General features: G+C 38.3%; 1 protein-coding gene across 1 annotated transcript in view; it reads left to right on the top strand.

Moving 5' to 3' along the window:
* APOO (apolipoprotein O) overlaps positions 1 to 14,432 on the top strand; it is a 56,980-nt gene extending 42,548 nt beyond the window's left edge. The window contains exons 8-9 of the mRNA XM_061178787.1: positions 10,714 to 10,779; positions 14,184 to 14,432. Coding sequence (XP_061034770.1) covers positions 10,714 to 10,749 — 36 coding nt within the window. The 3' untranslated portion in view covers positions 10,750 to 10,779; positions 14,184 to 14,432. The remainder of the gene's footprint in view (positions 1 to 10,713; positions 10,780 to 14,183) is intronic.
* The last annotated feature ends 604 nt before the right edge of the window (positions 14,433 to 15,036 follow it).

Below are 15,036 nucleotides of genomic sequence, written 5' to 3'. Positions count from 1 at the left end.
ACTGGCATTTGGAAGTAACATTAACGGAATAAATTATAAGCCCTCCTCATTAGTTACATAAATAATCTTCCAGTGAAATCGTAAGACTAATTATTGTACTGGTGATTTGTAAATGAATTAGTCTCTGTTGAGCCTGTTTATACTAGCTCTTGAGTAGGAAGTTCTGTATTAATATCAAGTGCCCTTTGGCAATCCCTTTTAAAGAATAAACGCTCATAGTTTTATTTTCATTTCTCTGACATTTTCTTTGGAAGCTTTCTTTCCTGTTTAAAAAATTCCTTAAGTCCACACTGAGTTTAATATGGGAAAGGAAACAGAATGTCAGGAAAGCTATACACAGCCTTAGAAAGAAATGTGGAAAATGAAACTCCTCCTCAGTTCTGAGTGCTCGCTGTGGTGTCAGTGCAGAACCGATGCACATGGAAGCTATGGTGGGGGGGATCCCCTGGGAGCCTCTGAGCGCTCACTGTGGTGTCAGGCAGACACGTGCACGCCAGTGGGACTGTGGTTGGAATGCAAACTAAGCAGAACAGCATTTTATGGTAATTTGAAAACGTTGCCTATTACAGCTACTCGTATTTACATGCAAGTCTTTGGGGAGTGAGATAGTAAAGATGCCTAATTAGCCTGGGGTTGGTCTGCATGTCTCCTCTGGTCTTCTTTCTATGCTCTTGCCCTCTTGAGCGTCACTGAGAGCTTAGTGTTCTTCCATTCATTTACTCTCAAAGCACAGTTGTCCTGACAGCTATCTGTTGTGAATAGAAGATAATAAAATGGATGTTGACTACTTAAACATTTAGCACAAGTTTTAAATGAAAAATATCAGAAGGCCTTATTAATTCAAGATTTGATATAGTTAGATTTTGGGAATTATTTGATATGTACATACTTTTGGTTGTAAATAGTCAAAGAAATTTGTGGACGTTGTGTTTAAAATGGGGCCCTGAGGGACTTCCCTGGTGGTCCAGTGGTTAAGGCTCTGTGCTTCCAATGCAGGGGAACTAGATCCCTGCATGCCACAAATTTCTTTGACTATTTACAACCAAAAGTAGGTACATCTGTTACATTATTATAGTACAAACAATTATGAATCAGATTGCACCTAATTGAGACTGGTAATTGAAGCCTAACTTGAAAACCAATTTCCAAACAGGCTAAGAAACAAACAAATATCTCCTCCATGAGGTGTTCTTCAGTTCCCTTCAAAGAGTTCCCGGGCCCCAAAAGATTCCTGTTCCAGGGTAGCTTAAGTCTTTGCTCTCGTTAATAAAGCAAAAACAAACAAACAAAAAATACTGAAACCCACAAAGTCCAACAAGTGGGGGGCAGGGAAATCAATAAAAGACGATGGCATTTCATTGTCAAATAATGGGGCCCTGAAATTTTAAGTGGTATGAATGATGGTTCAGTTCTCAATTATATTATTTCCCATGGAGCTGTATTACTCTCAGAAACCCTCAGTCTGTGGCATTGTTTGCTCTGCCACATCCCTTTTCCCTTTTAGGAATTAATTCTAAATGTTTGCACTGAGTCTTCTATCAACGAAGTTTGGATGAGGTGGTCTTTCAGTCCTGTCATTGGTCAGTGAAGAGGAATTTATCTGCTTCAGCTAAAATGAATTCTTTGTCAGAACTGTGAAGCAAAGATGGGTGTGTCCAGAAATATTGTCATCATAATGGATTTAGGTTTTTTTTTCTTTTTTTGAGATAAAAGAACATAAAAAATATATGTCATAAAATACAACATATATAATATAAAATAACTGCATATATATGTATATTTACAGTTTAAAATCCAACAGTATAATGACCATACATATACCAACAAACCATCCATCTTTAAAAATAGGAAATTACCAATGTCTTCCAAGTTCTTCCTGGGCCCTTCCATCTCCCCAGAGAGAACCACTATCCAGAATTTTGTGCTTTTCATTCCATTGTTTTTCTTTAAACTTTTTCTTTTAGTTGAACCACATAACGTATTTATTCTAAAACACTGTAGTTGAGCTTGCCTGTTTTTTGCCTTTATAATATAACTATCAAATATACATATAAATATATAGTTTAGATGGAGTCTTACTATATGTGTTATTTTGCAAGTTGTTTTGTTCCCTAAACATTATGTTTATGGGTTGTATGCCTGTAATTTATTAATTTACACTGCTATGGAATATTTCTTTGTGGGAAAATACCCATGTTGATGGCTAGCTAGATGGCTTTCAGTATATTGTTGTTGCACACACAGCTTTGAGCATATTTTTGTACGTGTCATGGTTTGTTAAGAGTTTTTTAGGCCAGGGACTTCCCTGGTGGCACAGTGGTTAAGAATCCGCCTGCCAATGCAGGGGACACGGGTTCGATCCCTGGTCTGGGAAGATCCCACATGCTGCGGAGCAACTAAGCTCGTGCACCACAACTACTGAGCCCACATGCTGCAACTACTGGAGCCTGCGCGCCTAGAGCCCATGCTCCACAACAAGAGAAGCCACTGCAATGAGAAGCCCGTGCACTGCAACGAAGAGTAGCCCCTCCTTGCCATGACTAGAGAAATCCCGCGCTCAGCAGCGAAGACCCAACGCAGCCAAAAATTAAATTAAATTAAATTTAATTTAAAAAAGAGTTTTTCTAGGCCAGGATTCCTAGTTCATAGGGTCTGCACATCAATTTTACTAGGTGACAAGTTTTCCATTTTTGCCAGTCTGGTGCCTTTAAAATAGTTTTTCACTGTGGGGTGTGTTTGTGTGTTTGTGTGTGTGTGCGTGTGTGCGTGTGTGTGTCTTTACTTTGTTCCCCAATTTTTTTTCTTTTTTATAAATTTATTTATTTATTTTTGGCTGTGCTGGGTCTTCGTTTCTGTGCGAGGGCTTTCTCTAGTTGCAGCGAGCGGGGGCCACTCTTCATCGCGGTGCGCGGGCCTCTCACTGTCGCAGCCTCTCTTGTTGCAGAGCACGGGCTCCAGACACGCAGGCTCAGTAGTTGTGGCTCACGGGCCCAGTTGCTCCGCGGCATGTGGGATCTTCCCAGACCAGGGCTCAAACCCGCGTCCCCTGCATTGGCAGGCAGATTCTCAACCACTGCGCCACCAGGGAAGCCCCTGTTCCCCAATTTTTATTTTGAAAAAAAATTTCAAAACTACAGAACAGTTGCAGGAATAGTATAATGAATATACCCTTCACTTAGATTCACCAATTAACGTTTTGCTACATTTGCTTTGTCTTTTTACACATGCTTGGGTGCTCACACACATGTGTATTTTATTTTTCTGAACCATTTGAGAGTTAGTTGTAGATATTGCGCTTTCTACCCATATCTAATTCAGCATATATTTCTAAAGAACATGGTCATTTACTGATATAATCACAATACCATTATCATGCTCAGGAAAGTTGACATTTCACTGTTTCCATAATCATTATCTAATATACAGTCCATAGTCAGATTTCCTCAGTTGCCACAATAATGTGCTTTCCTTCAACAATTTTTAAATTGAGTTTTTTATAGCTGAGTGAATTATTATAAGGCACACACCCTTGTAACCATCATCTAGGACAAAAACCCAGAATTTTGCCAGCCTCCCCAGAAGCCCTTCCATGTAGCTCACCCCAATCACATTCCTCTCTTTCCATCCAAAACTACCTACTATCCTGACTTCCATAGTAGGAAGTAACTTCCCTGTTTTTCTTAATGGCTTTGTCACCTAAGTCTTTATCCCTGTCACTTTAGTCTTGCCCATGATTATTTCTGACTTGATATTCCTTTTAAGTCTTTTTTTCCCTTTTAAGTCACTTTTAATCTACAGATTCCCCTTCCATCCTCTTATTTTCCTTACACTGTGTCTGTTGAAGGAACCTGGCGTGTCGGACCTGTAGAGTTTCCTACAGTTTGGGTTTTGCGGATTGCACGCTTACGGTGTAGTTGAGCGTGTTCCTTTCTTCTCTACGTTTCCTGTAGATTGGCCACTGGATCCAGAGGCTGCCTAATCAAGTTCGTGTTTGATCCTATTGGCAAGGCTATAGTTCTATGTAGGCATCTAAGTTTTTGCTTCACTTTACCATTTTGGTGTTAGTGGCTGTTGAGGCTCAATGCCTAGACCTACTGATTCACTGGGAGTTGGAAAATGGTGATATTCTACTTCTGTCATTTCATTTTCACATAATAGCTAGAACACTTTAATAAGGAGCTACTTCCCCTCATATACTATTTAGTTACTCAGTTATAGGAAAGATAGGATAAATGCTCAATTTTTGCTCTTATTTATCTGGTTTTCAAAATAATAAATTGGTTCCCTCTCATCCTCAGAAGGTCACCAATTAGTGGGGTTTTTTTAAGAATCATTTTGAATTTGTAGACTTAAATATATTTGGGTTTGAATGCTTTGTATTTCTTATCCTTGTTGGAGTTCAGATTGTTCCATTTTGGCTAGTAGAAGTTGGCTCTGCGTCCTTTTGACATGACGCAAGGACTCTGCAATAGTTTCCTCGCTGTCTGGCATGTCAAAATGGTCTCAGAATCTCTCATTGTTGTTTTATTGTATGTTCCTTTGATTACTAATGAGGTTGAGCATCTTTTCACATGTTTATTGGTTTCTTCTTGAAATGCCTGTTCATGTCTTTTGGCCATTTTTTATGTGGGTCATTAGTTCCTTTCTTAATGATTTATAAGAGTTCTTTATTTTTTCCTAGATACTAATATTTTTGGTCACATGTTTGCGGATGTCTTCTCCCAGTTTTAGGCTTGTCTCTTCAGTTTTGGTGTCTTTTGATGATCAGAAGTACTTAATGTAGTTGATTCATAGATCTTTTCCATTACAGTTTTCACTCTTTGACTCTAGGTGTTTAATAAAAGCATGAAGCTATTGATTGTCCATTGCTAATCTGAAACCCTTTCAGAATAGTCCCAGCTCAAAGCCTGAGTTTCAGAGATGGAGGCTATTTGTGGGTGTCAGGCCCCAGGGTCACAGATAGCTCTTTTGGAGTTGTCTTCTACATTAGCCAAACACAGCAGTGTGTTTCAGTAAAAGTCATGTTTAATTTTCACTAGATTTTTTAAAAATGTGACAAGTTACTATCAAAGAATTGTAGAATGACTGTTAAAGACCAACAGTAACTAAAAAAAATCTTAATAATTCTTTGAAGGTAAGGAAAATATAAAAGAAATATAAACCTGTTACTAACATGAAAACTGAGCAGAACTTCTAAAGCTGAGCTTTTAATAGTTGTATTCAAGCCTTTGCTGGCTCAGCAGGAAAATGAAAGGGAAGCAGCAGCCATCATCCTGAGTAAATGTGTCCTGCTTTCTTTTTCTCCATTCGAAATTCCTTAGCTTTCTAAACACACTCAAGTTTTGCTGTAAGTTATGTGATTTTAAAATGATCATCTTTGAAATAAGGCAGTCACAGAAGGAGAAATACTGTATGGTTCCACTTAAATGAAGTATCTAAAATAGTCAAATTTATAGAAGCAGAGAGTAGAGTGGTGGTTGCCAGGGGCTGGGGGGAGGGGAAAATGGGGAGTTGCTAATCAATGGGTATAAAGTTTCAGTTATGCAAGATGAATACATTCTAGAGACCTGCTGTACAATATAGTGCCTGTAGTTAACGTTACTGTATTGTACACTTAAAAATTTGTCAGGAGGGCAGATCTCATGTTAAGTGTTCTTACCACAATAAAATAAAAAGGACAATGTGGTGGGTTTTCCATAAAGCTAAATTTGTTCTGAATTTGTGCCCTTTCTAGTTTTTGCTGTTTAAAATTCTAAGAAATAAAGGTACTAGGCAATGATTTTTCTTTTTTTTTTTCTTGGCTGCGTTGGGTCTTCATTGCTGTGCATGGGCTTTCTCTAGTTGTGGCGAGCAGGGGCTACTCTTCGTTGCGGTGCATGGGCTTCTCATTGCGGTGGCTTCTCTTATCGCAGAGCACGGGCTCTAGGCGCCTGGGCTTCAGTAGTTGTGGCACACAGGCTCAGTATTTGTGGCTCGTGGGCTCTGGAGCGCAGGCTCAGTAGTTGTGGCGCACGGGCTTAGTTGCTCCGCGGCATGTGAGATCTTCCTGGACCAGGGATTGAACCCGTGTCCCCTGCATTGGCAGGCAGATTCCTAACCACTGCGCCACCAGGGAAGTCCCTTTCTTTTTTTTTAAACATCATTACTTAGCAAAATAAAAAGTAAGAAATCTTGAAAAAAAATGTCTCCTTTTTCGAAAGGCATACACTTTTGGTATGAGGAAAGGTAGACAAGGCAGGATGCAGCATGGCCTGGTGGCCAAGAGAGTGGACTCCAGAGTGGGTGCACCGGGCTCTTCCCCCACTCCCACCCCACCCCCACCTCTTACAAGCCTTGAAACCTTGGGAAATTGCTCTGGTGCTCTTGGGAAATGGGGGTAGTACCTCATGGGGCTGTTTCAAGGATTGAGTTTATCCATGTGAGAAGCTGAGAAAATGGACAGACTTTAGAAATGGTAGCCATGATAGATGTCATGTGACATCTGCATAGGAGAAGGTAGCATTTTCTGATGGAAAATGGAGCCCTAGGGCTTATTATACTCCTTAGTCAAAAGTCCTCCTATCTGTTTTAGTTTCCTATTGCAGCCATAACAAATGACCACAAATTTACTGGCTGAAAGTAATACAAATTTATTATCTTAGACTCTGTAGGTCAGGAGTCCGGTGCTAACTCAAGGTGTCAGCAGGGCTGCGTTCCTTTCTGGAGGTACCAGGGGAGAATCCGCTTCCTGCTCATTGAGGTTGTTGACAGAATTTAGTTTCTTGGCAGTTATAGGACCAAGGTCTGCTTTGCTAGCTGTCAGCTGAGGGTAGTTCCCAGCTTCTAGAGGCTGCAGCATTCCTTGACTCCCAGCCCTCTTCCTTCGTCTTCAAAGCCAGCTGCTGCAGATGAGTCCTTTTCATGTCCCATTTCTTTGACCCTGTCTTCCGTCCTCTTAGACTATAGGAACCCATGTGATTCGATTGGGCCCACCCAGATAATCCAAGATAATCTCCCTATTGTAAGGTCAGCTGGTTAGCAACCTTAACTCCAATGCCACCGTAATTCTCCTTTGCCATGTACGGTAGCACAGTCACAGGTTCCAGGATTAGGGTGCAAACATCTTTGAGGGGGCCGTTATTCTGCCTACCACATCCAGTGAACTGGAATTTCACTGGGGTCTTTAACAGGTCATTTATGTTTACCTTTTATTTCCTCATCAAAAAACTTAAGTGACCTACCACATAGGATAGGTAATTTTTTTTTAGCATCTTTATTGGAGTATAATTGCTTTACAATGGTGTGTTAGTTTCTGCTGTAATAACAAAGTGAATCAGCTATACATATACATATATCCCCATATCTCCTCCCTCTTGCGTCTCCCTCCCACCCTCCCTATCCCACTCCTCTAGGTGGTCACAAAGCACCGAGCTGATCTCCCTGTGCTATGCAGCTGCTTCCCACTAGCTATCTATGTTACCTTTGGTAGTATATATAAGTCCATGCCACCCTCTCACTTCGTCCCAGCTTACCCTTCCCCCTCCCCGTGTCCTCAAGTCCATTCTCTATGTCTGCATCTTTATTCCTGTCCTGCCCCTAGGTTCATCAGAACCATTTTTTTTTTTAGATTCCATATATATGTGTTAGCATACGGTATTTATCTTTTCTCTTTCTGACTTACTTCACTCTGTATGACAGTCTCTAGGTCCATCCACGTCACTACATATAACTCAATTTCGTTTCTTTTGGGATAGGTCATTTTTATTGAGCACTTGCTGTGAGCTTGGCCCTGGGTGCTAACTGTATGCTCAGGAAGAGTCTGTGAGGCAGGTTCTGTTACTATCTCCATGTTATAAACGAGGAAACTGCATTTTGGAGGAGTTAAGTAATTGATCAAAATAATTCAACTGGTGAGGGGATCAGACATTTCAAGTGGATTGCTGTACCTCAAAATTTGGCTGGAAATCCCCCTTCATATGGCAGTGCATACTAATTAGAAATAAATATTTTGATTAAAACAAATGTTTCAGTTTTGCTAATAGAAATTATTATTCATGTTCATGGACATGGTAAGAAAATAAAATTTCTACTGTAGCTTAGCCAAGTTGACACATAAAATTAACCATCACAGTGCAGTGCTGTTTAGCTTATTCCTCTAGCCCTTTGCAATCCAATATGGCAGGCACCAGATGTTGACTACATGAAGTGTAGCTAATCTGAACTGAGGTATGCTGTAAGCGCAAATTCACACCAAATTTAGAAGACATGGTACAGATAAAAAGATTGTAAACTATCTCATAATTTTAATGTTGATTGATGTTATATTGATTACATGTTGAAATAATAGTATTTTAGATGTGTTGGGTTAAATAAAATATCAATCACTTTTAAAAAACGATGAAACCCAATATGTATTGAAATTAGATTATAAGGAGAATGGTTGCATTGTAAAATATTTTAAATAAAACTGTCCGAAAATGCAAAAAAATTTGATTTCTGGCTTGTGCTAAGTCACAAACTGTCTTTTGAAGTCAGAATGTTGTTTTTGCTGAGATGATGATGGTTTCTGCCAAGAGAGATCTGATTTGTAATAGGGTGGATAGGTTCAATACTTCACTAGTGAGATATTTGACTGTCATGTTTTGTTATACTATAAGTGATATGTAATCAAACAAGAAAAATTTCCTAGCAACAGAATTGTTTTCTTCAACCAGAAGAATGTTTTTATGTGCTCATTTTCTTAATGTCCAAAGGATAAAAAAAAGCTTATGAATTTAGCATCTTATATTCTTATCTTATTCTAAGATAATATATCTTATCTTATATTTTTGAGATTGAGTTGCTGGCAAATATAGGTAGTAGAATATATAAGAATATCACTAGAAGTATTTGGCAAGCATTATGTTAAGGTGATTCAGACCTAAAATACATTTAACTGAGTAGGGAACCACATGGTTTTTATGACAGACCCAATTGTTGGACATGGTTATCTCACTTGCCTTCATAAGCCTCTTTTTATCTCTTCTTCATTAATACCCAAACTTTTTTTTAAATACTCATCAGGTCTCTAGGTTCTACGTCATTTCATTTGTTTATTCAACGAATGTTTGAATACTGTGTGCTAGGAGGTTCTAGGAGTATTGTGCCCTCATGAAACTTATATATATTTGTGAAGGATTCAAACATGAATGAAAGAATTACACAAATCAGGAAGTGCATGGGTGCTATCAATGTGAATAAAAGGTTCTTATCTGAATCGAAGGGCAGAGGACAGGGGAAAGCCTTGATCTGAAGGATGAATAGCATTTAGCCAGGCCAAAATTGGGATGGACCAGTCTAGGTCAAGGGATTTATTTTGCAAAGGTCTTATCCCAGGAAAGAGCTTGGCAAGTTGGAAGAGCAACAGCAAGAAGGCCTCTGTGTGTGTGTGTGTGTGTGTGTGTGTGTGTGTGTGTGAAAGTGGCTCTCAAGGAATAGCGTAAGGCATAGGCGCTGAGTCCTGTAGAGCTCTGTTCAGAGCAACAAGTAGACCTGGATATTGTATGATGATCCACCAAGCAATACGTATGGCCTTTTTCCCCAGAACTCCATCATCAAGTGAATGTGGTCTGTAGATAGGGTGACCATATAATTTATCATCCAAACCAGGATACTCTTGAGAGTGAAAGGGGGCACTATTAATTATGCTGGGACAATAGGTATAAACCAGTATGTATAACTTGGGCAAGCCAAGATGTATGATCACTATGCTTAGAGACAGGTTCTCAACCACTTCAGTAAGCCTGAAGTTGCCTAGAAACCATGCTCTGAAATTACAGGGTTAGGCATGTGGTCCTGCTTTCTCACATTTCCCCCTCCTTCACCCGTGGATAACTCTGAGAGAAGGCCACCGGCAGAACCTGCACCAAGTCTAGACCACAGAATCACAGCCCTATTGCCCACCCAACTACAGCCTAGTGTTTTTCAGATTGCCATCTCATGAGAGCTCAGATCCTTGACGTACATCAGGTCTTATTAACGTGTTTTCAGAATTAAAGTCTTAAAAACATCTGGGAAAGAAAGTAAGGCCTTAAACATTTAGCACGTGAACTTTTCCCACTAGAACCTTTCCTACCTTACTTCTCATTGATGACGTGACCTAATTATATGTTCCCAGATGGTGGCCAGGCGGAATGGGTGCGGTCTGGTTATAACCTCTTTCAGAGTAAACATGTTTTGTGATTTGGCCCCTATGGTGGATGATATACGGAGTGGAGTACCCATCGGAAACCGTCCCATAGGTGTAAAACCTTTTTTTTTTTTAGTTTCAGATCATGATGATTATTCTTTTTTTTTTTTTTATTGGAGTATAGTTGATTTACAGTGTTGTGTTAGTTTCAGGTGTACAGCAAAGTGATTCAGTAACCTTCTTTAACAATTACAGTGGCATGAAGTAGTAAAGAAATCTTTTCACTATTGATTGGATTTTTTATCAAATCAGCTGTTGGCCGAATCTGTGTAGTGAGGATTAATGGAGCTTTATTTCCTGCTCTCTGTGCCTGAGTCACTTTTTACAGCAGGGCCCTCAGGGAGCCCTAGTAATTCCTTCAGTTTACCGAGACATGGGTCACTTTGCATCAGATAATATTCAGTCACATAGTGAAGATGTGCACTTTGAGACAGTCTACTATTTCTTTAGAAGTTTTACTATTTCTTTTCAAACTGCATTAATATTCTTACTTTCTGTTTTACAAGTCGGAAAATGTGAAGAATTCACCCGGAAATAAGTAGAATACTCCATGCTCTGCCCATTTTAATCAGGTAAAGAACAAGAAAACTCTGTGGTTATTTTTAGCATTATTAGCACCAATTGAAATGACTTGTCTTTAATTAATTTAATTTGATTAATTATAGCCATTTCAACTTCGTGTGGACACATAAGGGTCAGGATGATATTTCATTCCGTCTTTAATTTCTGGGCTTAAGTGCTATGAGTTTTTAATTGTGTTTGTTCCTGAGAAGTACCTGGGTTTTTTAGACAAGCTAGAACTCGACATTTGGGATTTGTCTATAAACCTATTTCAAACAATTATTTCTTAGGCTTATTTTTTTTTTCAGACAGCATTTCACTATAGTAAGCACAGTTGTATTCATCTAATAATCATTCAATAAACATTTGCTGAATGCATGACTATTGTAGAGAAGCTCAAGATTATATAGAGTAAGTGATATAGGGAATTCATAGGTGTCGTCTTTCTTTGCAGATTTGAGTAACTTGAGTCTAGAGAAATTTAGGATGGTATCTGATAAAGTCAATCAGTGTGATTTCTTCTGGTCGTATACTCAATTCACCATTTGTTTTCATTCATATGTTCAATATTTACCCATTGAGTACTTGCTAAGTAGAAAACACTAGTTATGTTAATATTATTTTGTGTATATATTAAAAATTATATAATAGCACTTATGATTTCATGGTAATTAGATTATATTGAATTTGGAAACAATCTAAATATTCAGCTACAGGAAAATGGTTTAATTATGGTATGTCCATAAAGAGGAATGTTATTATGTTTCAATAATATTTAATTGCATGGGAACATATGCACAATTATTAAATTAAAAAAAAAAAAAGCTAGTGTGATACATTTTTAGAGAGGATAATGACCAGGAAACACAACAAAAAATTTAAGTATGTATCTTCGGATAGTAGGATTATGGATGATTTTTATATTTTTTCTTCTATATAACTTTATGTATTTTTAAATTTTTTGCAATGAATATGCATTTTCTTTATAATAGAAATTTGTTTAAAAAATCAGTGTCACATTTATCATAAGTCATGGCTACTATTTAAAACTCATGAAAGCTCTGGGTTTGAGGTTTTCTTTCTCAAGTTGTCTCCGTGTTTTCAGAGACCTAGAGAGTCATATAATCTTAGAATTTGAAAAGGGTCATCTGGCCCAACCCCCAGCCTCAAGCGTAAATTCTCTGTAGCCCTGTGTGTTCCCACTTTTCACCTCCACTGATAGGAAAAGCACCCCACAGGACAGCCATCTTTGGGCAGTCCTAATTTTTAGGGAGCTGTTTCTTATACTAAGCAAAAATATGTCTCCTTGTAACTCCTACACAATGGTCTGATCTTGCCTTAGCAGTCACAGAAAATAAATCCAGATCCTCTTTCACATCACAGCCTTTCATATAGTAACCCCAAATCAGCATTTCTCAAATTTTGTTATACAAGTTACCTGGGAAGCTTGTTAAAAAGCAGAGGCGTAAGCCCTACCCTAGAACTGGCATCTCTGGAAAGTGGGGCCCGATGTGCATCAGATATGCTGTTAGAAAGGCGACTGGTGGGTAAACAGCCAGGAAGTCACACGTGTCCTTCAGAGACTTTACACTGAATATGGTTATATTTCTTTACAGGGGCAACGAGCCACAGAATAAAGGAAAACTATGTACATATCCACTTCATTCTTTCAAAAATATTCTGGGCCAGAGTTCAGCTTACTATATACACAGCCTTGATTTCATTTTTAATTTTTGTTAGCTCTTTATTGGAGACGTAATTTTTAATTATAAAAGCGATGCATATTTGTTGTAAAGAATTTTTTTTAGATAAATATTTTTAAAGCTTGTCTTGTCCTCCATTCCTTTCCCAGAGGTAATTTCTGTTGATAGTTTGGTACATCATTCCAGACTTTTTTCTTTATGTGTAACATACACACACACACACACACACACACACACACGCATCCATACATGCTTTTGGGTTTTTGATAGAATGAGATCATATTCCTTGTACTGTTTTGCAAGTACACTGAAAGCTCCATGCAGGCACATATTGCAGTTTTATTATCACACCTAAAGAAATTAACACTAATTCCGTAATATCATCTAATATTCAGATAGTTTGCAGATTTCCCTGATTGTCTCATTAATAACTTTTTTACAGTTATTTTGTTTGAGTCAGGATCCAAACAAGATCTGCCCACTGCATTTGACTGATGAGTCTCTTAGGTCCCTTTTATTTTTTTGTTTTTTAATTTTTTTACAAAGATATAAACTGTCTTTATTTTCAGATGTTTTAAGTCCCTTTTAAACTGTAATAGTTCCTTCTCCCTCATTTTTCTCTTATCATTTATTTGCTGAAAAACTGGGCTTATTTGTCCTTTAAATTTCCCATGCTCTGGCTGTGGCTGAGTGCATCCATTTAGTGTCATTCTGTTTATCTCTTGGTTCCTCTCCTCTCTGCATTTCCCATAAACTGATAGTTGGATCTGAAGGCTAAATCAGATTTTGGTTCAATTTTTTGGTAAGAATACTTTGTAGACAGTGTTATGTTTAGTTATGTTGACTGAATGAATGAACTTGCTTTTTTTTTCACTTAATATGTTGTGTACATCTTTCCCTGTTGTACTTATAGGTCTATCTCATTCCTCCTTTAGCTGCTTCATAATTTCCTAGTATGGACTACCATGATCTATTGAATCCTTATTAATATAGATTACTGGCAGTTTGTAGTTTTTTTTTAACAATGCAGTAAATCTATTGAATTCTTAGAGAAGTTCAAAACAGATTAATAAACAGAGATAGAAAAGGTAAGTTAGTGGTTTAGATGTTTAAGAATTTTTAGTTTTATATTAAAAGATCAAGTGAGTAGTCACTGGCCTCTAAAATATTTATAAACCTCTAATTGCTAAGTGGATTCATTACGTATTAGGAAAAAGGCAATCTGGAGAAGAATTGGTTTGTCTTTGGTGTCTTTGGATTTGATGTGTGTTTCATTCCAGAAAAGAATGATGGGGTGATGTGAGGAAAGGTTTGCGTCGGACTAGCAATGATATAATCATGCTCTCCTCCAGCAGGTGGATGGAAATGTAGTTGTTTGGTTTTCAGAAGGGGAGCGATGTAGTGTGTCCTGTGCCATTTAAGCGTTTATTTTTAATTTATTCACCCATCCGTTTATCTCAGATACACAGCTAGCTGAGAATCTGCATGTAGTATTGATGTAACACAAAACCTTTCTGGTTTTTAGTGTACCCACTTATAAAATGGGAATAATTACTGTTTTCTCTGGCTCATTGTGATCCTCATGGTCATATAATGGTATTATAAGTATTTGATGTGATTACTTAAACCTAAAGAATTTTCAAAATGCAAAATCTTAGAGCTGTTTTTATTTTGGGAGGAACTGTTTATTTATGTTTTTCTTTTTCTTTTAGTTATAGGTAAACATTGGAAACTCCATATGGTAAACCAGTATTTCTACAGAAAAATGGCAGAGAAGTTAGTATTGAATGTAGTAAATTGGCATTCTTCTTCAGGAGAAACTATACTAGGCCTCTTTGTTATCTTGGGTGATGCCATACTCCAAGTGGACTAATCTGAAGTTCTTTCACCTAGAGATAATGTATAAGCCTTAGAACTCCTCGTTCTCATGTTGCTATTTATGTACATAATTAAAATTCTAAGTTACAAAAAAAAGTTGTCCTGCTTTTTTTCCTCTTATTATTTATTGAGTGACAGTTCAAGTGTATCTGATGTCCCTGTGTGTGTCTCTGAGTGTACATGTATGTGTGTGGGGGGGTATGCATGTGTGCATGGTGTGTGTGTGTGTTAAAACCATTCACTCTGCTTCTTAGCATCAGCTGTCAGGCAGTCTCCAAAGGTCAAGTTGGGAAAAGTGGCTCTGGAGCTGAGAGACGATGCTTCTATTGCCAGCACAAGGAACAAAACTTGTAAGTAATAGTTTGCCTGACCCTGATGAGAAGACATACAAAAGAAAACAATGACCGGGACCCCTTATTGTGTGCCATTGCCTCCCAGCTTGTACAGATCTTCCAGTTATTGACTGCCAGCGGGAGATGCATAATGACGTAGTCTCTGTCCTCTGCCAGTGGAGGAATGGTATGTGGTTGTGTGTGTTGGTTCTCTGTATGTAGGCCTTGTATTTGCCTTTGTGGCCTCTAAATGCACAGCTCATTGAACTCCGTCTTCCCGGTGCTGGTGGGAACAGCAGGAGTTTCTTTTGACTTGTCAGCCAGCCAGGAAGGATGGGTGGGGAAACTATATGAA

Source organism: Eubalaena glacialis, chromosome X (genome assembly GCF_028564815.1).
Source record: "Eubalaena glacialis isolate mEubGla1 chromosome X, mEubGla1.1.hap2.+ XY, whole genome shotgun sequence".
Taxonomy (NCBI): Eukaryota; Metazoa; Chordata; class Mammalia; order Artiodactyla; family Balaenidae; genus Eubalaena; species Eubalaena glacialis.
Note: the sequence above shows the minus strand (reverse complement) of the source record. Positions and strands in the feature narration are given on the sequence as shown.